Below are 23056 nucleotides of genomic sequence, written 5' to 3'. Positions count from 1 at the left end.
GAGAGGATATGGATGGGGCCATAGTGCACCTTGAAGGCTCCACTGCTGTTGAGGTTGGGTAAGACGATGTGGGTCAGAGCCATGCTAAAGAAGGACGCACCGTACTCTCCCCAGATCCCAATAGTGGCATTAAGATAGGAGGCATCACAACTTAGATTAAATGTGAGGAGGTACTGGTGGCTGATGGGAGTGGTAACGGTGGGGGACTTAGTACGAGAAGGCAAACCGTTGGACTTTGGCAACTCACGTCTTAGACAGGTATACATGAGGGACAGCATGTGATATATGCCTCGCTCATCACTATACTGAGGCGAAAATGGCCGAGGACAGACAAAATTTGCAAGAAGATGAAGGGATAGGAACATTTTACGATATTTCAGAAGGGGGCCACGCTGTTTCCAGGATATGCAAACTATTAATGTTGGAGGGAGGGGACATGAATGGGCAGGCCAGGCTCAGCTGGTAGACAGACCTGCAGGAGTCATTGACAGATGCTGTATGGGGCAGAATAATGGCTTATCACAAAAAAGTGTCCAGGAACGCTACATTCCAGCTCATACAATTGTATATAACCCACAGGGCTTATTTAACCCAGGGGAGAATAGCTAAGTTTAACAAATCCAAGGAGCAGTCTTGCCCCAAATGTGGAGCAAGTGATGCAGACTTGATACACATGTTCTGGGCATGCAGGAAGATCCGCCAGTACCGGGACGAGATAGCCCGGGCATTAGCCAAGGTGGGCATAACATTGGACATAGGATCCCCCAAGGCATGTATGTTAGGCATCTTCACATACCCAAAGCCAGCTAGGCACTTGAATAAGCTGAAAGACCTAGTAAAGATCCTAGCAAAGCGCCAGCTAGCAATGGGCTGGAAAATATCTAAGGGCCCAGATATAAATCGGTGGTGGAGCGACCTCCAGGAATGGACATTGGCGGAAACCACAGTGTGGCAAGAGGCAATACGAAGGGGTCAAGGGGAGCAGAATGTGGACTTTGGTTCATGGAAGCAGATAGTGCAGGAACTGATGGCCTCCAGGTATACCGAAGCACATATGGGAGGGGAAGCCCCAGCAAAATAATCAGTGGGTGATGTGGTATATATGAGGCAGTTGATGCAACGGAAGGAGGTAGTGGCGCATTAGGCTAGGGTGTGGGGAGGTGGAGGGATACACAGAAATGATTCCGCAATAAGTGGAGATGCAATTGTATTTGGAAGTCTGTACGTTATGGTGTGTTGAAAAAATTATAAAATTGTTTTTTTTTTTTTTTAAGTACTGAGACGAGGAGGAGGTGTGGAATGATGAAAAGCATTGGTGAGAACTCGAATGAGCATTCTAGTTTTATTTTCCCAGTTACAATAAAAAGGAAAGAAGTACTTGCCCTGTCGTCAAGCCAGCCCCTGAGCAACAGCAGGCATGGCAGCTGTGAGGCACGGGAGCAGACGGCGGAAACCGGAAAGCAGAAGAAGCCGGCGAGTAGCACAAGGTAGCTCTCCGGGACCTGGCGTCAGTCGGTTCTTTGACAAAGGTAAAGGATCCGTAAGAAGGTGGACTGCGGGGTCCCAGAGCCATACTTACATTTCTGGTAGCCACAGGTCACAGAAGCAGACGTGAGAAGATGACGACTGTGGAGGAGTAACGGACGGCCACCTCTAGTCCCCAGGAGAGCCACCACTGTGCGCAGGAGTCCATAAAGTAGCAGCAGCGACGGTCAGACTGGCTGGGATTGTAGGGAGGATAGCAGGCCTAATCCATACGACCCAAGGGTCGTGAGGCTGGGGAAGAGGCCAAGAAGGGTCTGGGCCCAATGAGAACTCTGAAGTTACACACACGAACCCGGAGAGGGGGAAAACAAGATATAGGACCCTGAAGAGAGAATTGTGAAGATTGGAGGGATTGCGGTCTGGCTGGTGTTCCAGTAAAGCCACTGAACTCTAGGGAAGGGTTGAGGACCCAGGAACAAGAGATCAGAGTCATCTTCCTCGTGACATTACTTGGGAGGAAAGGGCTCCAAGTACCCAAATACAAAAAAGAAGAGAAATACAGGTCTGGGACCCGCACCTACAAGAGAAGAGGAGTACAAACCATCTTCCTCATGGCAGTACTTGGCAGGAAAGTGAACAAAGTCTGCCAAAGTCTGGAGATGGGGAAGCCTGGGATGGGACCCACAAAATGAAAGAATGTAAATGTTGAACTGTGAAACCAAAGTGAAAGAGAGGTCAGGGGAAGGGAGTCATTCCCCCTGGTGGTGTTAAATTGGGCAATTAAGTGAAAAGAGACATGGGGAAGGGAATCATTCCCCCTGGTGGTTGTAGCGAACTCTGAAGTCAAGATACCAGTAGAAGGGAATCATTCTCCTGATAACCAAGGCCAGGGGAAGATGGGGACGCCAGGGGAAGAGGGAGTCATTCCCTCTGGTAGTGCTGAACTAAAGCTGAAAAAACGTTGTGATACAAAGTGTCAAAAGTTAAGCAGCGTGCCTGACAGAGAGAATAGTTGGAGGACAATTTTGACCCGGGGAAGAAGAGTCAAAACATGGGAGTGAGCTTTTATCCCCAGTCCAGAAAAAGGGAGTCATTCTTCTGGACCAGGAAGGTCTACCTTTTCTCTATTTTAGTGTGAGTGACAGAAATAGGATTTTTGACACAGGACGGTTGACTATTAATGTCCGCGGACATTCTGACAGAACCCATAGTGTTTTAGTTGAGGCAGGGAAGCCCCCCCTTAGATATAGGGAGAGTTAGGTTTTCTCTTTATTTTCTTGACTAATAAAGGTTTATAACAATCCCCATGCCACATGTGTGTCAGTCTCCTCCTTCTGCACCCTTGCAAGAGCTAAAAATCCTACATAGAATAGGGTGTTTCTTGTTGCACACCTTTTTAAACACCTGCATATGAATAACATTATTAACATATTCATTTTTACAACATAGCTCCCAACATTAGAATGTTCAAAAAGAGTCAAATTGTGACACTAAAATGTACGCGAAAGTCCTGGCCAATAGACTTCTACCGCTGATGCCACACCTGGTCTATCCCGACCAGGCTGGATTCATCCCCGGGAGATCTACTGCACTCAATATCAGACGATTGTTCAATATAAGGGCCAGAATAGACCCCGAAGCACAGGCAGTGGGAGTGACAATAGATGCCCAAAAGGCCTTTGATATGGTTGCCTGGGACTTCCTCTTTGTGACCCTAGAAATGATGGTATTTGGGCTCAAGATGCTACAATATATTAAACGGTTGTATACACAACCACTTGCTAGGGTCCGCATCAACTAACACACGTCCTCCTTATTCCAGCTGGAAAGGTGGACCCATCAAGGCTGCCCCTTCTCCCCTATCCTCTTCGCCCTGGCTATTGCGCCAATGGCGGAATAAATCAGGAAACATCACGGCCATCGCGGAATCCGCTTGACGGGCGCCCCAGAGATCATTTTTCTTTATGCAGATGATGTCATGCTCTACGTTAGAGACCCATTAGTTAACCTGATGCCGATCATCCAAGACATGACGAGCATCAGTGAAGTCTCAGGCTTCACAATTAATGCTTCAAAATCTGAGATAGTCGCCCTCACCAACAACACCTCTCTCAGATGGTCACCCAATCAAAATAAATACTTAGGGGTGGTTGTGTCAAGATCGCGAGATGATTCTCTACTGCAAGATAACTATACCACACTTAGAACATACACAGAAACCGTGAATAGAGATGACTTATCCATATGAGAAAAGGGGGTTCACTGCTCCAAACCTAGAGTTGTACTGGACAGTTGCCCAGGCACATTTTGCCATGTTCTGGTACCCATGGTATCGTCCCCACCAAACATCAAGCTGGAGACACTAGCCGCTGCAGACTCGGATCCTAAAACACTAATACTAGACTAACACTACCGAGACGATTGCCCATTCGATCCAGTCACTGCCACACTTTGAGAATGGCGCACGACGTTCGCCCTCTTGGGTACCGACAGACCCTACTACCGTTGGCTACCCCTGTGGAAATTCCCAGAGCTTCAGCCGACATGGGAAAGGGCGATCCAGATAAAATGGGAAAACTTGGGTTACAGGGCTCTAGCTGATATCTTCCCAGAGGGTACATTTATCACGTCATCTACTTGGAAACCCGGTCACGGGACGACAAGCAGGGGATCGACTGCAATATTATAGGCTATTGGCGGCCATATTGGCTAGATGGCCGTTGTACCCAGAGGAACCCCCAGGAAATGCATGTCTAGCATATATCGCTAATTCAGGGGACTGCAGACACACTCTGTCTACATTATACAAGATGTTATTAGAAGCCACTTCACCACTCACTTCGTGTGCACGACAGGGATGGTCCCGAGAACTGGGCCTTGACCTCATGGATGAGCAATGGACCCGAATGTGTACACACACTAACAAAGTTTCTATAAACTTTAGGTTTAAATTCATACAATTTAAGCTCCTAAATAGACTACTACACAATGGCCAGATTGTCCAAAATGACCCCATCGCAGCCACACTGCTGCCCCAGATGCCGGGATACCCCAACCGAAAACCTACACATGTTCTGGTCCTGCCCACAGCTGCGGGCCTACTGGGACCAGGTAATATATATGATAGCGGAAGTAATAGACCTGTCGCTGGAACGAAACCCCCTAGGTCAACTCTTCGGTATATGGCCAACAATCCACAGCAAACCTCACTATGTATTCGTGAATAGTGCGTGTTTGATAGCCAAGATGGCCGTCCTTTTAAAATGGAAGAACAAATGCCCCAATCCCCCTGCAGGAAAGAATGGCTTGTAGCGTTGACCTGGGCACAGGAGTGCTAAGACTTGTATATCTCCATTCTCCCCACACACTCCAGACCCCGTGATACATGGGCAGGCTTCCAATCATATCTGTCTGTTAGAGCTGCAACTTAGGTGACTTGACATGTAACCTGTCTGTCACTCCCAATCAATAATCACTGCTTGTAGGATGTACCTAGAAATACCATTCACTGCTTTCACCATGTATACCAAGAAAGGTAATGTGTGACCAGCTCCTTATGTCACTGTTGTACCTTTTTGCCAGCATTAAATAAAAGTTTAAAAACAAAAAAAGAATGTCCAAAAGAGGGATGCTGGTCAAGAAGCGCGACACAATGTAGACGCTTATAGTTTACACACACAAAAAATCCTGGCCTCGGTGGCTGAGTGTAAACAGCCTGTACCACAAAATGTGTTGCCTAGTGTGATGAGAATGTGCAGAATGGGAGGATATCTCAGCGCCAGCGTGCTCACCTTGGAAGCAAGACGACACGGAGCAACACAGGTTCGATCCCCAGGTCCGTGCTTAGAAACCTCTGGGTATTAAGCTAACCTATCATATCATAGATCACCCCACCCAGAGACAATTACGAAGAACATTTCTAATTTTGAAAAGTGTTCCCTGCGCTCAGTGTTAGCTGCATCAAAGCAGAGCATAGTGTGGAATTCGCCAACACAGAAGCAGGCCTGCACCGGGCCCGCATCATGACTTAAGCTCCCTTTGTTAACTGTCGGTGTTGGAAGGACAACAGCAGTAGTGGTAGAGAAAGGGTGAGCGAGGAGTGAGAGGAAAGTAAACAGGACAGCGGCGGAGGTACTGGGGTGGAGAAAGGCGACGAGGGGAAAGGAGGCTGGAGGGAGGTAGTTGGAGTGAGGAGGGGGAGGAGAAAAAGTTAAGAAATGGAGCTTAGAGAATTGAAAGAGCTGGAGGTGCGGGGGAAAAAGAGGGGAAAGTTGAACGGCCAGAAGAAAAAAGCTGAAAGACACAGAGTGGGTGAAAGTCAGTGGAGGTGGCGGATGGTGGACTTATCAACAAAGAAAAGAGGGGGAAAGACCAGCGTGGAAGGGTGGAAGGGTGAAGCCAGGAACGAAAAGCAGGGAAAGAGTAGAGGATTGTGAAAGATCCAAAATCCCTCAGGAAGGGAAGAGGCAAGAAGAGAAGGAAGAAGGAAGAAAAGGTAAGAGGACAGGTGAAGCAGACTCAATCATTGCAGAGCATCTATGAGCAAAATAAATGAGACAAGAAATGGAAAAACTAAGAACCGATACAGTCAGAAGGCTACAGAGGGTGTCCTGTCTATTCATCCAGTGCTGGCAACAACTGTGGAAGAGCTGAACATTAGTATCCCGGGCTCCTGCGGGCTGTGCACTACAGCACAAACCCCACTGTTCCAACACCATCTCCAATTGATGGCTCTCTTGGCTTGGCCAAGGGCGGTTGTTGGCTCCAGGCCTCTCTGTACCACCCCACCCTCCTCCAATGTCCACCTTCCCCACCTCTGACCCCCTTTAACCACTTTCCTGATCTTTTACTCCTCCAACACTTTCCTTTTGCCTCTTCCCTCCCCTCCTTGCTCTCTACACATGCTGCTACACTGCTTCCTCTTCTCCAAACTCCTACACCTTCACCTACTCATGCCTTCTAGTTTCAGCTCTGACAGTAACTTGGGCATTGGTGCAGCCAAGTAGGCTCAGTTATAGTCCCTCCTGCAAGAACTACTCCCTCACCCTACTAATGGTTTAATGCCTAACTGCCAGTTTATGGCACTCGGGGGTAAGGGTTTATTTTGGTATCAGGGATGCCAGTCAAGGTGGCCAACTAATTCCACAGGGTTTCTCTGCACCGGCGTGAGACGTATTGACATCTCTGGGATGGCTGCTAGTGTTCTTCATTGTTTTCTTTGTACCTGAAACCCAGAGAGTTCATGGTCGGGATGTGGATCAGAATCTGCGCTTCTCCCACAGCGGGTGCCAGGAACACGATCCCCCGCCCCCATCTACAGATCGCGGTCTGCTCTGTCCACGTCTGTCTCACTTGTCACCTTCAGTGGTTGGCTAGTGACCCTGGTAACCAGCTGGCAATGGGGCGGGGGGCCTTGAAGGGTGCCCTGTTTACTTCCTCCAGGGTCAGCATCATGTAGTATGTGCTGGTCGCTTCACCAGCTTTCTCACACCAGACTTCCCAGCCTCACCGATGGGACTCTGCCCCAACTCCCATGAGAGTGAGTTCAGTCATGTCCTGCATCCACCTCTCAGGCCTCCACTCCGGCCTGCTCCTGCACAGGGCACGCAGTCATTAGCACTTCCACATGAAGTGGCATTATGGTTGGCAGCATTTGCTTTTACACAGTTGATACAGAGTTTAAGCAAAAGACCCTGCCATTTTTTCTGAAATAGGCACAAGTTGCTGTTTGGTGCACCGCCCTAATCATTTGCATGCCAATGTACACAAACTGGAACTTTACCCCAGTTCACCTAATGCGACCCATGTTCAGATGTTATTAATAAGAACATAAATAATGTAATGAAGAGCCAAAGGGCTATTTTGTGTAGGAATGATCACAGATTTTGTTTATAGCCTCTAAGCAAGATTTACTAAAAAAACAGAAATTAAATACTGTGTTTATTATTAAATGGAAAAAAAAAACTTACCAACATTCCTGCATTTTTCATTGCAAGAGGAAGACTTAAAAGTCCAGTTCCAATGTTTCCTTTTAAAATGTGTATAAGAGTTTGCAAAAACCTGAAAAGAAGAGCAAAACAAAAAATAATTAATCCATGAACAATAATGATGGTGGCAAAAACATAGGCTATCCTCAGTAAGCCCTGAAAGTTCGGTAGGGCTGGCAAGTGTGCTGCTTGCTCTACTGCAGTGAAGACATGAAGGAGCATCACAGCTAGCGACGCCCCTTGGACATCTCTTTGGAATCAACACACAAAGCTTAATGTGATGTCCTGCCAGGGGCCACATCAAAGCCAACACATAGCCAGGATTGAATGGATTCCACATAGGCGTCCCCAAGAGCAAAGGAGTGTCCCCGAGAGGGATGCTCCATGCATTGTTGTGGTCATTTTGACAAAGGATTAGGTTGGTAGGATTACTGTACTTCTGGAATGATCAAGAGGCCAATGGGAGGACTAAGATTGATGAGTGGGGATTGAGCCAGAAACCATAAAACAAACGCACACAAAAGGTGGTGCAAAAGAACTCTACAAAGAGCACGGAAATTGGACACGAGGAAAACGCAGGTAGGAAAACACAAGCTAGAATATCAAAGGACATACATTCACACATTCCTGACCCTACATATTACAAAACGATATATGTCCCACTGTTCCCGATCTGTGCCAAGGCCCATTTCATGAGCCATGGCCCAATAGATGCAGTAAACACACAACATAGTGGCAGGAAAACATCGCCCCTTCCGGCGTGGAAGCATGGTGGGTGAGCCATTTGTATCCTGCTAAACCGTGTGATTCTGGACAGATTGCCTGTCCAGCTTAGTATTCTAAACATAGACACAAGGGTGTACATGCAGGATGCTTTCTGTAAGAATAATATATGTATTTCGTATTATAAAGTGCGATGCTGGCAATATAGCTATCCTCCTAACCATGAATCACATGTTCCAACATGTAAAAGACAAATACAATTCCTAATTGACATTAGTTTTCCTCGGCATTAAAAGGTGTACAGTGCATAATCAGCACATAGGGATAACTAGATTTTGTTAATTACATTTTTTCAGAGATGTCAGTTTAGTCCTGATGAAAACCTAGTCCCAACAGGGATTTTTAGAGATGTTGAAACTAGTGAAGCGGAGACTATATGTGAGCACCACCGCTCAAGCTCAGTTGTGAGGACAACACCACACTAGGAAAGTTGTCTCAACTAGAAGGCTGATTGTTTTGTTTGGATTTTATGTTTTTGATCTTGTATGTGCTCACAATCATTTTCTATATGTCCTGATATGCTGTTAATTTTGGTGTATGGCTTTTTCACTTGCCTTTTTTTGCGCAGATTGGTAGCGATGGATTTTTTAGAATGTGATGTCTTTTTATACCCATTTACCTTTTATGCACTGTACACCTTTTTGGGTCGAGGAAAACGAATGTATTATTCTTACAGAAAGCATCCTTCATTTGCCCCCCTTGTGTCGAGGTTTAGCCTTTTGCCCGCGTAATGAAGGATTAGGGGCAGCATACCTACCCTTTTTGTTTCATGTTCAGCTTAGTATTCTGACATTTTACCTTCAGATGGCGCAGGTGACATAGCATATGCCTCCTCGTCATTGGATTATTTACACAATTCACGTTCCAGGAGACAACCGTATGGCCAGCCTTGCCAGACGCTGTAAGCCTTACTGTGCATCCGCACCGTTTGACATCAGCCAGATCAAACAAAGACACGCTCTTACAAGAGACTCATTGGCTTGAGGCAGAAGAGATGTGCAGGGGCTTCGTTAAGCAGGTTTTTCACTCCTCCTATTCCTCCAACTCTAGTGAAGTGACCATTCTTATTAAGAAGAATTTCCCTGGAGTGATCGTTTCCTCGCAGAAGGACTGGGAGGGCCGGTTGGTAACGCTGACTGTTAAAATACAGGATTTGACTGTTGTGTTTATGCCAGTAAAACGGAGATTCTCCTCATCTGCATACCTGCACCCTTCTTTCCTATCGCTCTGTGGCCAGCCTCCTTTGGCCCTCTTCCTGATCCCACCTGTGAGGCTAAGGACCTCAGGGTCATCTTCGACTCCACATTCTCCGTTTTCACCTCACATCTTTGATGTCTCTAAGAAGTCAAACTACCAACTGCACCTCCTCAGTGGTATTCTTCCTTTCCTCTCCTTCCCCCGGAAGCTTACTGTCTCTAGAGCTCTGGTTCTCTCCAGGATGGACTACTGCAACAGCCTCTTTCTAAATATGCTTACTTCTACTCTCTGCCCCTTGGGACTCATCCAGAACAGGACTGAGAGACATGTCTTTGGTCTCAAGCCCTGGGATTGTATCTCTCCAGCCCTGAAATCTCTACATTGGCTCCCAGTGGGTACAAGCATTAAATTCAATGACCCTTTGCATTCTCCACAAGGCTTTCTGGGGCCTGGGTCCAAAATACCTTCATCTCTCCCTCCGTAAATACCTTCCCACTCGAGCTCTTTGCTCCTCCACCTCCAACTCCATCAGGGCCAGTCGCTTCTCCAAGCAATGAGTTGGGGATAGATCTCTTTCCTCAGCTGGGGCCTCCCTCTGGAACAGCCTCTGCCACTCTGAAACGAGGAGAGACATCTCATGTTCCGGAAGCACCTCAAGACCTTCCTCTTTGCTTCTGCCTTCGCTCTTCCACTCCCCTGCTGATGTGTCTGCTTCGGCACCGTGCACCTGGTTACCCTCTGATTTTGGGCCAGGTCCCTGCCCACCCAGCCACACACCCGCACTGCCTCCTGGCAACCCTTGCACTTGGGTCTGTATCTATAACCCTGCAGTCCCCTTACCTGCACTTATCAGACACCCCTTGTCTGAGCTTTAAACCTTGCACTTGCCACCTTGCTGGCTACACAACCAGTTGTTTTTTATCCCTTGCTCAACACTTTCCACTTCTCCTCTCTTCCTTGACCTTTTACCCTTCTCTCTCCCGTGCACTTGCACTTCTCAATGTCACTGGGCCGAGTAAGATCGTTGTTTTGTCCTCCATTGTTCCCCTCCCTTGCCCTGTCATGCTCTGAAACACTTGTGTATGAGCGCAATTGAAATAAAATATCATATCAAGCCCTGACAGTGAACAGTGGCTTATTCTTTGGCGAGGTAGGGCGTCATTTGCAACAGATGGAGGAGAAAAACATACAGATAGGAGATTTTAATGTAGTCTTCGATCCTTTATTGTACAGGAGTAGCAGTAGATACTGTGATGGTAAGAAGGACAGGGAATCCCTTAATTTGCTTATGCAGGACTTCAGTCAGTCTCTTGCATAGATGGATGCTTGAACACCCTCCATGGAGAGATTACACATTTCACTCAGGTGTGCACAATGTTTATTCTAGAATTTACAATGTTTTGACCTCTGGCTCATTCACACAGAATTTCATGAGTATTGAGATTGAGAATATTTCGATTTCTGGCCGCGGTCAGATTATTAGAAAGGTCTTTATCTTATTCGTGGAAGAAGTCTTACATGTGGAGCATGAATACGACAATTTTGGAGGATGTGGGTCTGAGGGATCAGTTGGTCTGAGAGGCTGAGGAGTTTATGTGCATGAATATGAATGGTGAGGACAAGTTAAATATGGTTTGGGAGGCTTTCAAATGTGTATTGCAGGGTGTAGAGATTAGACTCTCTAGTCGGAAATGTCAGGAGAACATAATCGAATTAGACACAGTGTGCCTTGATTAAAGACTTGGAGAAAGACATGATGAGACGTCACAATGTGGTTAAGAAATGGGAATTTATAAAAATGAAGTATGATTTGAATAAACCTTTGAGTGATCTGACAGAATGTTCACTCTTTAAGGCAAGGTGCAATTATTAGGAGGGAGGGTAGGGATGTAGTCTCTTGCACATTGGCTGAAGGTCCTCTCTGGCAGTAGGGTGGTCTGTGCAATTGAGAGAAGCAAAGGCGGAATTACTTATGATCCCACTGAGATAAACAGGGAGTTCAGAGACTTTTATGAGAATCTTTACCATGAATCACAGGCCGTTAGCACAGAGTCAACTGAGCATTACCTTGAGGAGCAGGCTTTGCCAGGTTTCACTGCAGAAGAGAGATATTCAATAGAGGGTGATGTGACACTTGAGCAAGTTAAGATGAGTTATTCTGGCTGATGAGGGTTATGTTTAGTTTATGGAAGAGCAAGGGCATACTTCTGGCTACACTTAGGCATGCCGCTATATTAGTCCTCAATTGAATCCTGGGATTTAAAGACCAATACGCCTCATAAACTCGGATAACAAGATTTTGTCCAAGGTCCTGACACGAAGACTAGAGGTGGTTTAGCCAAATTTAGTGAACCCCAATCAGTCTGGTTTCGTCAAGGGGAGACACTTGGCGATGAACGCTGCTGTTCACATTATCTGAAGTAAACAAACTGAAGAATTGTGCTGCAGAAATGTCCTTGGATGCTGAAAAAGCTTTTGATCGTGTCCACTGGGGTTTTCTATTCTTAACGTTAAATATTATGAACGTTGGGCTAGAATGTATGGATTGGATGGGCCTCTAATACAAGGGCCCGACTGTGGAGATTCTTACCAATGGCATGATTTGTCCTAAATTCAAACTGCACAGGGACACCTGTCAAGGCTGCCCTCTTTCGCCCCTGCTTTTTGTTCTTTCTCTAGATCTGTTGGCTGCTGCTATTAGGTCAGAGACCAACATTGTGGGAGTGATTTTCCATGATGTGATGCAGAAATTATGGCTATATGCAGAGGCCCTCCTGATGGTACCTCAAGATCTTCAGTCATCAATACCTTCTTTAATGGAACACATTGAAAGATCTGTCCAACTCTCCAACTACAAAATTAACTTGCTTAAATTAGATGCTTTACCCTGCTCTCAATCTTGCAATAGAGCTTCTTTGACAGACTATGCTTTTAAGTGGTCTCCTGTTAAGATTTTGTATCCGAGTGTCTGGCTGACTAAGGAGATCAAAGTCACGAGGGAGACTAACCTGAAACTGGCAGTGGATAAACTAGTAGCAGACCTGACAAGATGGCATGCTCTAAACCTCTCTTCGGGGAAGGGGTGCGTGAATGCCTTGAAGATGACGGCGGCACCTAGAATCACATATATCGTGAGCATAAGCCCTCTCCTGTCTACCACGTCCCTAATGAAAAGATTAGACAGTACAATTCAATCGTTTTTATGGGATGGCAAGCCATAGCCGTGATTGAAGCTTTGGCAGTTACAGCTGCCAAGTGATATAGGTGGCCTACGTGTTCCGAAATCTATGAGATATCATTTGGCTGTTATGTCCTGGCATATTTTACCTTTTTCGCAGGATCCGTTGTATAAAAGGACAAAAGCGGAGGCAATTGCCACTGCCCACTTGCACCTTCAGCTCTGCTAAGGACAGTGAATGATAAGAAGAAGAAGAAATATTTCCATCTGAGTATTGATGCTCTACTTTTGGGTTCTGCATTGATATGGCTTAATCCATCAATTAGATAACAATAAGGTCTTGTTCTTACCAGATTGGTATCTGGGAGGAGTTTGAAAAATGGGCGACCTATTTTGCAATGGATCGTGGCTTTCCTTTCGGAGCTTGTGTGCAAATTATGATCTTGGAGGATGCACATATGGAGAATATAGATGGCTAAAAGCTGCTATTCCATCGAGTCTATTGTAAGGAGAAGATCTAAGAGATCCATACATTCATCTGGGTGATCAAGAACACCTGGCGTCAGCTCTGTACAAACTTCTGACTGGATCAGCTGATTAGAATGTTAAACTTCTAGATACCTGGTCGAGTCGACTTATAACTGACACGTCGACATCGATATAGGAGGTGATTTGCATAAATGTACTGAGAACATCTATTAACATTGATGAAAGGGCAAGACAGGTTAAACTACTGAATAGAGTGTTCCGGGTAACCTGAGGGGATATGTAGGGAGGGCTTAAGTGATTCGGAGGCTTGCTGGGGCTGTCACCAAGCAATAGGAACCTTGGAGCATATGCTATGGGAATGGAATTAAGTAAGGAATTTCTGGGTTGAAATCTCAAACATCTTGAACTCCGTCCTCGGAGTGAAGAAAGAATATGACTTTATGACTTTGAGATTGGATGCCGATTCAGATTTGGAAGATATGACGTTATCATGCCGCAAATTGGAAAACCACGGTATTTCCAACCTAAGTGATGTGGTTACAGGAAATGTTTGTTTGTTTGTTTATCAATTTGGTAATGCGCGCCAAACCCTTAGGTAGCTGGGCGCAACAGTACAAGAATTCTTGAAGCTTAGTTACAGTGCCAGTCTCAGGCAGGTACATGCATGTGAGTACAATACAATATAATTCAATACAATATAATACAGTGTATAATACAAGATAAAGCTTATCAAGGTGCAAATCAGGACCAGGCTAGGCATTGCTTGTGTATAGGGTAGGTATATACATGTAAGTACGACATATAATACAGTGTATAATGCAAGATCTAACTAATCAAAGGTGCAAATCAAGGATCAAGGCTAAACATTGCCTATGTTGAGGGTGGGGGTGGAGTGGCAATGAGGGGAAGAGAAGGTTATAGGTCGTTGGTGCGGAGCCAGTTGAGAGCAGTGTGTCTAAATCTGGCGCAGGGAAGGGGACGTCTAAGGTCAATTGGGAGTGTATTCCAAGATTGTGCAGCTTTGACTGGGAAACTGGTTCCTCCAGCCGTAGTCAGCTTAAATCTAGGGGTTTCGAGCATGAATGAGTTGGCAGATCTGGTGGGTCGGGTCGGTGTTCTCCTAGAAATGTTTTTCTGCTAGGTACGAAGGAGCTAGATTGTTTAGGCATTTGGATGTGATAGAAATGGTTTTTAGGAGGATTCTGTCTTTTATTTTTAGCCAATGGGTCTCCTTCCTGAATTTAGTGATTGTGGTCTCTGCTTGGGATGTTCAGCGCTGCTCTTAAGGCATTATTTTGCAATCGTTGGAGTTCGTCAGTGACATATTTGTTGGTTCCCAAGTACAGGGTGTTACAATAATCTAGTCTGGACATGATAGGAGGGTTAGCCAGGGTGATAGAGCTGGCACTGGAAAGGAATGATCTGGCAGCGCGGATTAATTTGCAAGTGTAAGCTGTTGTGGAGGCCAGGGAGCTGACTTGCTTTTTAAGGGTAAGGGAGGAGTCTAGATAGAATCCTAAGGTTTTTACTACAGGCATAACTTTAATGATATTGTTATCAATATTGAAGGATGCGTACTTTGGGGGTAGTTTTTTTAGGTTAGTGTCAGATCCAAGGAGCAGTATCTCGGTTTTATCATCATTCAGGCAGAGGCCGTGGGTCGCCATCCATGCCTGAATGAGGATGTATATCTTATTCACCAAGGCCAGATCCGTTTCATAGTTGCCAGAAAGGGGTATGAGGATCTGGGTGTCATCTGCATAGTTAGTGTAGGTGACGCCCAGTCTGTCCAACTTGTCAAACAGTGGCTTGGTGAAAATGTTATACATAGTGGGTGAGACACAGGATCCCTGTGGGACTCCACATGTTATTTGGATGGGATCAGTGCAGGTTGAGGTTGAGAAGACTCTCAAAATCCAGTTAGCTAGAAAGGATTGGACCCATGTAATAGCTTCCCCTGTGAAATTGGCAGCGAGCCTGAGGTGGTTGCATAAAACTGCATGATCCACCAGGTCGAAGGCTGCAGACAAGTCCAGTAGAAGTAGCAAAGCCGTTTTTCCACTATCCTTCAACTCCTCAATTTTTTTCTTGAGGTCTAGCAAGGCTGTTTCGGTACCATGGAGGGGACGGAAACCTGATTGCTGAGAGCCCAGCAGGTGGTCCTAAATTTGTAAGTAGGCTACTCTGTCAATGATTTGAGAAGGAACGGCACGGTAGTGATGGGTCTGTAATTGGTTGGGATGGATGGATCAAGGGTTTGGTTTTTGAGTAACGGGAGGACCCAAGATTCTTTCAGGTTGGTAGGTACTATATTTGATTTAATAAGAGGAGTTTATGAGCTTTGAGATAAAAGAGGCTAGGTCCCTAGCTGCATCCTTTATTATTTGCGCTGGGCAGCTGTCGCCCTTGCAGTTGGACGGTTTCAGGGAAAGAATGACCTTTTCAGTGTCAATAATGGGGATTGTTTTGAAGCTGAAGGGAGGGATAGTATTAGGCTCGGTAGGCAGTGGTGATTGTTGGTCAGAGAGGGGCAGAGAGTCCTTTTTCTGTTTATTTTGTGTTGAAGGGTGGTGATTTTGTTAGACAGGGCGTTTTGTATGTTAGTACACCATATCTTGTCCTTGGAAATAGTGTCTGCTGGTTGTAGGGGCGGATTCCATTTCCCAGAGGATGGAAAAGAGTTCCTTGGTGTTTGATTTGGCTTTTGTGATTCTATCGTTGAATAGATTTTTTTGTGTTAATGATTTCTTTCTTATAGAGCTTGGATAGTTGAGCTAGTTTAACTTTGCTGTTTTCGGTAGGTGAGTTGCGCCAGATAGCTAGAAGCTTTCTTTTTTGTTTTCTTAAGTCCTTGAGTTGGGGTGTGAACCAGGCATTCAGGTGTGCTTTCTGCTTACCTTTGAGCAGTTTGGTTGGTGCGATAGTGTCTAGTGCAGTGGTTATAGCTTTGTTGAAGGTGTCCACTAAAGTGTCTGGTCGGTGTTGTTATCCAAGCTATTAAATCCGGGAGGAGGAGAGGGATGAGTTTTTCGGCAGTAATATCTTTTGTACTTCTGGTAGGGAGGCGGGTACTATCTTGATAGTTTTAGGGCTAAGGAGATCAAGTGTGGCGCTAAAGTTTATTAGATAATGGTCCATCCAGAGTTGTGGGACAATGTCGGTAATGGCAATGTCACAGTTGACATCTGATACACAGTCGAAGGTTCTACCTTTGATGTGGGTAGGGGCGAGGACTTTTGGGGTAAGCCCGTGATCATTAAGTAGAGCTGCTATTGAGTTGGCATGTTTGTTGTCTGGGTCATTAAGGCCAAATTTGAAATCGCCCATCAGCAAGGTTTGTGAGTGGTTTTGAGTGTTGTTCGCTAGAAGGCTAGTGAGGTTGTCTTCGGAAGTCTCTAGTGGTCCTGGGGGCCTGTAAACCAAATGGATGGTCAACGTGCGGTTATCAGTTTGGCTGTGAGTATTTCACAGGAAGAACACGGGGGGAGGTGGCGAGCCTAATGGCCAAGGTGGTTTGGAGATGATGGTTAGGCTGCCACCTTTGGCATTGGGTCTATCTACCCTAAGGATGTGGTAGCTGTCAGGTATGGCTATCATGAGGGTAGGTCCTGCAGCCTCGTGGAGCTAGGTCTCTGTTATGGCGAGTAGGTCCAGTCTATCGTTGTTTAGGATGTCCGCAATTTTGGTGGCGTGGGCAACCATGGATCTGGCGTTGATGAGTGACCCAGTTAGGGTTAGGATGGTGAGAGGGTTTAGTGATGTGTCTATTTTAGCTCAAGTGCTTCTTTGTGTGGGAGTGGGCCGGCACTGAGATTGGGGTGTCTGTTTTAGCTACCTGTGCTCACTGGCCAGGTGGCCAGGGGTGGAGAGGAATCCAGTGGTGTTACTTATTTTATTTCTTTTTGGGTTCATAAATGCAGGGTAGTCTTGACCTAAGTCTCATGTTTCTGTCTATGGGTGGACTTGTGCTATAGGTGGCAGAGGCCATGATTGTGATGAGACCAATCGTGAGCATGAGAGTCAGGGTATTTATTTTTTTACTTATGTTAGGCAGGGTGGTTATAGGCAGTAGGCACTTTGTTAGCATTATTAATAGTAGCAATTAGCGTTGGGTGTCGCTAAAGGGCTACTAAATATTGATGGCCGGAAGCAGTTTCGGCAGAAGGGGGATCACCTAGGTTGAACTGTCTCAGTAGAAGCTGACAGTGCAGTGTACAGATAGTGGGTGCGATTTCAGCAGAAGGGGGGGGGGTGCACCTATATTAGAAAATCGTAGTATGGGATAGCAATGCAGTATGCAGGTGGCTAAATTCAATAGTGGGGGTTCACCTAAATTCGAAAATCACAATATAGGCTGAAAATGCATATGACTAGTTTAAACAATGAGGGTTCACCTAAATTCGAAATTCACAATATAGGCTTGAGAATGCATGTAACTAGTTTTAACAATGAGGGTTCACCTAAATTCGAAAATCACAATATAGGCTGAAAATGCATATGACTAGTTTAAGCAATGAGGGTTCACCTAAATTCGAAATTCACAATATAGGCTTGAGAATGCATGTAACTAGTTTTAACAATGAGGGTTCACCTAAATTCGAAAATCACAATATAGGCTGAAAATGCATATAACTAGTTTAAACAATGAGGGTTCACCTAAATTCGAAATTCACAATATAGGCTTGAGAATGCATGTAACTAGTTTTAACAATGAGGGTTCACCTAAATTCGAAAATCACAAAATAGGTTGAAAATGCATATGACTAGTTTAAGTAATGAGGGTTCACCTAAATTCGAGAGTCACTGTGTGGGCTAACAATGCAATAAGCAGGTGGCTAGTTTCAACAGTAAGAGTTCAGAGGTTAAACAGTTAGTCTGTAGCTCCTCTGTGGATGCACCTTGTGCATCCCATATTGGGATGGTTGGGCAGGGTGTGGGTAATCTAAACCCAGAGAATACCACAACTATGGCTAATATCAGCAACTGAAGGCTAGTGACAAACGAGCAATGCAATCATTATAGCCAAGTCCACATATGTGCAGATGGCACCTGGCCTGATGCTATGTTTTCAAACAAAGAACTCAAGTACAGGTGCTTAATAGTCAAGATGGGTGAGCAGACATAATTACCATTGCATGGCAGTATTGCAGTTAGTGGCATGGCCGCAAGTCTCGTAATTGCAGTGATGAGAAAGAAATCAAGAGCGGACTGGGGCTTTAACTAGTGGGAGCAGGTGGGTGCGCTGGTCATCGTAGGCACGGGGAGCATTGTAGTATGAGAATCTTTGGCAGTGTGAGTAGGAGAAGGTCTAGGGAGTGCTCAGGAGTGGGGGTAAGCACAGTACCTTTGTTGGGGCCTCGGTGGAGGGCTCTGCGGAATTGTGCAGGGATTCTGGCAGAAGGCAGTTCAGGCATCGACAGGCCTTGTGAAAGCAGGCCTTAGGAAGAGGAGGCCGTCTTCCGCCTGTCGGCAGCTGTGGTTGACTCTTCTGGGGCAAGCCAGCCAATCAAGCGATGCGGCAACAAGGATTTGAATTACCCAGTGCAGTACAAATCATAGAGGCCATTTTGAAGGCGCTAATTTCGAATAAAATAAAATGTGGTGCAAAGGTTTGCCGGACCTTGTCTGCACTTTCGCGTTATGCAGAGGCAGTAGTGGTAATGAATGGCAACTGTGGCGCAATTAGGGATGATGGTGTGCACATCGATGCACGCTGTGTAACCTCACCAGAATGCAGCATGGGGTTCAGGCTGCTGATTTCATTTCTGCCGGGCGCCGTCGTGTATGATGGAGAAGGGCTCCAGCCTTCTCTTCTGCGACTCTCTTTCAAATATAGAGAGAATTGTAATGCAAACTAAGAAGAAAAGCAATGTATTTGAAGTCATTTGGAGCAGTCTTCTTGACTTGGATTTGTTAATGACTCTGATTTGGAGGTTATCGAAGATGTCCAGGCAACTTTTAGAGGAGTACTGTGGGTAATTTTGTTGTTCCCATTCAACAATGTTACTGGAGGAAGTAGGTCAAAGCATGACGTATGCGTGCAAGATATCAATCTCATTGAGTAATGCTTTGCCATGTGTTGGGACTCCAACATGAGCATGCATAGATCAAGACAGAACATTATTTTCCCATATTGTTCAAGCCAATAAGTGCTACTAGCCAGAAGGACTGGATTGTCAACATATACAAGGCCTCCCGTACACACAAGTAACCTGGACCCAAAGAAGGTTCTTCAATGTCAATGCCAGGAACCCAGATCTGCATCACACCTATACGCTGTCTAGGGTCGTCCATCAAAGAACCCAAAAGCATGCAGGTAGGCAAGTCAAGACGCTCCCCGTCAAACAAAACAGGCATCTGCAAATAGCACTCAGTTTCAATTGATTTACTCGATGGTGGTACAGAGACCATTTTTGGGGAATTTGAAGGTGAACTTACAGATCTCTGCGAAGGATTTTTAAAAATGTATGGCCTTTGAGAAAAAGGTCTCCTCCACAGTGGGTGTATCTTTTTCTACACAAGCAGTGACAAGTGGAGAAGTGGGATTGCAGAGAACAAATACCTTTGCACCAGGTATTTCAATAAAAGGTACTAGAGGCCATGAAAAATAAGTGCACAATTATATTGCTCGCTGGTAGACAGAGGGTGTGGGGGAGGGAATGCCCCCAATAGCCTCTCCCATACCACAAACCCAGAAGTCATCTGATTGAGACAGCCCATGATACATCCAGGAAAAGGCTACCCCTAGTTTCAATACCAAGGGCGATGTTGACTGCTGGTGACAATGCATTGAGTATGCCAATGCTACCCCTGTTTGCTGGTCCTCGTGTAATGGGTGGTAGCTTGGTTGCATACTGTTACTGCTTATGGTACACTACTTCCCATTGTAGAAACTTAAAAGGGTGCAAAATGTCATGCCGTAAGTTACTATTAACAGGCAAAAGTTACGCATCCTTTTGAATGAAGGTACATGACATGACCGCATACGCACCAGAACCTCAAAATCTATGTCTAGTTGCAGCACTAGCATCAACCATGCACAATCAGTATATTGGCTGGTATTAGGCTTGCTTACTCAGAATTCTTTCTGTGTAGCCAATGAAGGCGATGTAGAATTTCGTGCCAGGAGACCTGGGCACAAATCCTTCATATAACTAAATCATGCCATCATGGCCATTTCACCAACTCTTTGTGCCCAATTCCACTTATATAGCAGAATTGGACAAGCATAAAACAATGCATAAAATACGTGTTTAAAAAAGAGCTGTTATGTTCTGCCTGGGAGCATGTACTGTTGAACTGCAAACTGGTGAACCTGGAAACCGGGGCTCAAATACAGACTTCCACACTTGCCCAAATGATGTTAACCTGGAGAACTATTTTATCTTACAGCCCCTTATTTCTGATAGTTGTTATTATTGTGATCAGCTATGACCTTGCAGTGTTGGTCTACATGGAAGAATCCTCATTTACTTGAAAGGTCACTTACATGGTGGTAACTGACTACTTCTCGCCCACACCAGGCGCTCCCCCACACCTATCCTCCCTACTCATTCCTGCTCCTCTGCACCCTTACCTGTAAGGCCCTGGGTGTATTTCGTTTACACAGGGCTTTGTTGCTTCCCAACTAGGTCTGCATCTCATACATGCACACATACAGATCAAGATTTGTAATCCGAGCACTGTAGATACATGATGGGCAAGGGTTCTAAACTCTGTATAGGCTGTAAAGTTGAGGTTAAGGATAGCATGAAGCCTAAGAATATACTAATTATAACAGAATTAGGCCATATTTTACGTACCTGCTTCCCATGTTTTTTTCCACACTTAAAGCACAGCTCCTACTCTATAAAAGGCTGCCATGGGTAAAGAGGGCTTTGATAAAGAAAAACAAAATATTGTGCATGTACATTTTGCATGTAAATCCTTCGCAAGAATGCCGGGCCATGGGAAAATAGAGAATACCTCAGAAGTCTACTATCCAGTTCAGAAAACTTCACTAACTCCTTCTCTGACATGGTTGAAGCTACACAACTCTGTCCCCTGTGCCTCTACCACCACCGAACCCGGATGGATGCCTGGGTACTTCCTGCTGTACCACTGAAGACATTAGCGGTCTGCAGGCCAAGAAGAAATGGGGCTTTCAATCAAAGCCACCAGGGAAAGAATTGCAGATTTCCGACATGGACAATGGTAGCACTTTGCCTCAAAGACCCAGACATGCAGATTTCATCCAGATACAAAGAACACTGGAACATCCTGAAGAAAAAGCTATTGTTCTTACATTATATTTACCAATAATAAGTATTTACTTTTGGATCCGTTTCTGACTCTGCAATGACTTACAAACCACTATGCAGAGTGATTAAAGAGGAAATCGAGAAAAGAGGTGGGGACAAAAATTCTTCAAAATGGCATACAAACAAGGGCATTGTCAAACCCAAACCACATTAGGGTACAGTAGGAACTATAAGTGTAGTTAATCCACCGACATACAAGTAACTCACATCCAAACTCTACCCTGATGGCTTCAGGTTCTATATTTCCTGACCCCTTTCAATGTATCATAGATTGCTACTGCTGAAAGATGGTCTACAGTTTATCATTATGGCACACACAGCTACACATACTTTTAACGTCATCAATTCTTTTCTGATGGCCTACAGATTCTCACTCCTCGAATGCCTATGGACTTAGGCCCTGGGAAAAAAACATACCCATTGTCCCTCTCACATGGTCTTAGTTTTTCCCACAGCCAAACAGAGAACATCCTCCTTAGTTTTGGATTCTTCATTATCAACAGCATAATTGATATGCTGAACGCCATCACTAACGAGAAGAGAGGCCAATCTGGCATCTGGTAAATTGGCTAAAATAAGGATTGCAGCAGAACAAAGTGGCTGTCCAAACTGGTGCATTTCCACTTGCGTGGCCCAGACAGTGCTGGCATATAGACTATAATACAGATGTTTCTTGACCATCTCACAGAAAAAACTGGGATGAAGGCTACATCTTTCCTGCAATTGGGACTTTTATTCAAGCCACAAAGAGAAAGAGGGAGTGCATTCCAGATTTTAAACAGTAGTTTCAGTACTAATTGACACACAAAGAGGTTTTAAAATGAAGAATATTCTTTTAGCATGTTATATATAATTTTTGTAGGCTTTTATTTGATGCAGATGTACAATATTATCCGATCAGGAGTAGCAATGTCTCGATTTCTATACCTATTGTTTATTTAGGCTTTCTTCAAGGAGAAATAAGCTCTCAAGCAAGATCATGCTCAACTAATGTGAGATGATCTTGTAACATGATGGATGGACATCTCCTGGACAGGAGTGCGTAACAACTCAAGAGGTGGAAAAGAAAAGGATGCAGAGACAACCTTTTTCCAAGCCCATAACTGATAGACAACAGTGGGTTATCAATGGCAATGTGGACTGAGGAGTACACAATTTAGATGAGAGAAGTTCAGCTTTCTGTTTTCAGTGAGTGGGTTCTCAATGGCAATGTCGACTGAGGAGTACATGATTCAGATGAAAGAAGTTCAGCAATCTGTGTTGAGTGAGTGGGTGGGTTCTCAATGGCAATGTGGACTAAGGAGTACATGATTCAGAGGAGAGAAGTTCAACAATATCCGTTGAGTGAGCGGGTTCTCAATGGCAACGTGGAATACTCTCTCAAATTCAGAGAGTGTTGGACTGGCTGGTATTACATTGCTGAAGATGGATCATTGTTGTGTTGAATCTGCCCATAAACAATGTATTTAATATTACATTTTAGCTATATGAAAAGGTAGGCCTAAAACCAATTCAATTAATTACTTTAATAATATTTGGATAGGATTGTGTGGGGGACCAGTAGGGTATTGATGCCAATATTGCTGCTTTTGCCCAAGCTGGCTGATGCCCCCTCTCCCTTTAAATTAAATTACCCA

At 45.1% G+C, this 23056-nt stretch overlaps 1 protein-coding gene across 2 annotated transcripts in view; it reads right to left on the bottom strand.

Annotated features, from left to right (window-relative positions):
- SLC36A4 (solute carrier family 36 member 4) overlaps nucleotides 1-23056 on the bottom strand; it is a 1175100-nt gene that overhangs the window by 1017376 nt on the left and 134668 nt on the right. For both annotated transcript variants that reach the window (XM_069639305.1, XM_069639306.1), the window contains exon 3: nucleotides 7455-7545. In XM_069639305.1, the coding sequence (XP_069495406.1) occupies nucleotides 7455-7545 (91 nt within the window). The remainder of the gene's footprint in view (nucleotides 1-7454; nucleotides 7546-23056) is intronic.

Source organism: Ambystoma mexicanum, chromosome 7q (genome assembly GCF_040938575.1).
Source record: "Ambystoma mexicanum isolate Mex_15411 chromosome 7q, UKY_AmexF1_1, whole genome shotgun sequence".
NCBI classification, from domain to species: Eukaryota; Metazoa; Chordata; class Amphibia; order Caudata; family Ambystomatidae; genus Ambystoma; species Ambystoma mexicanum.
This window is presented reverse-complemented; position numbering and strand designations above follow the sequence as displayed.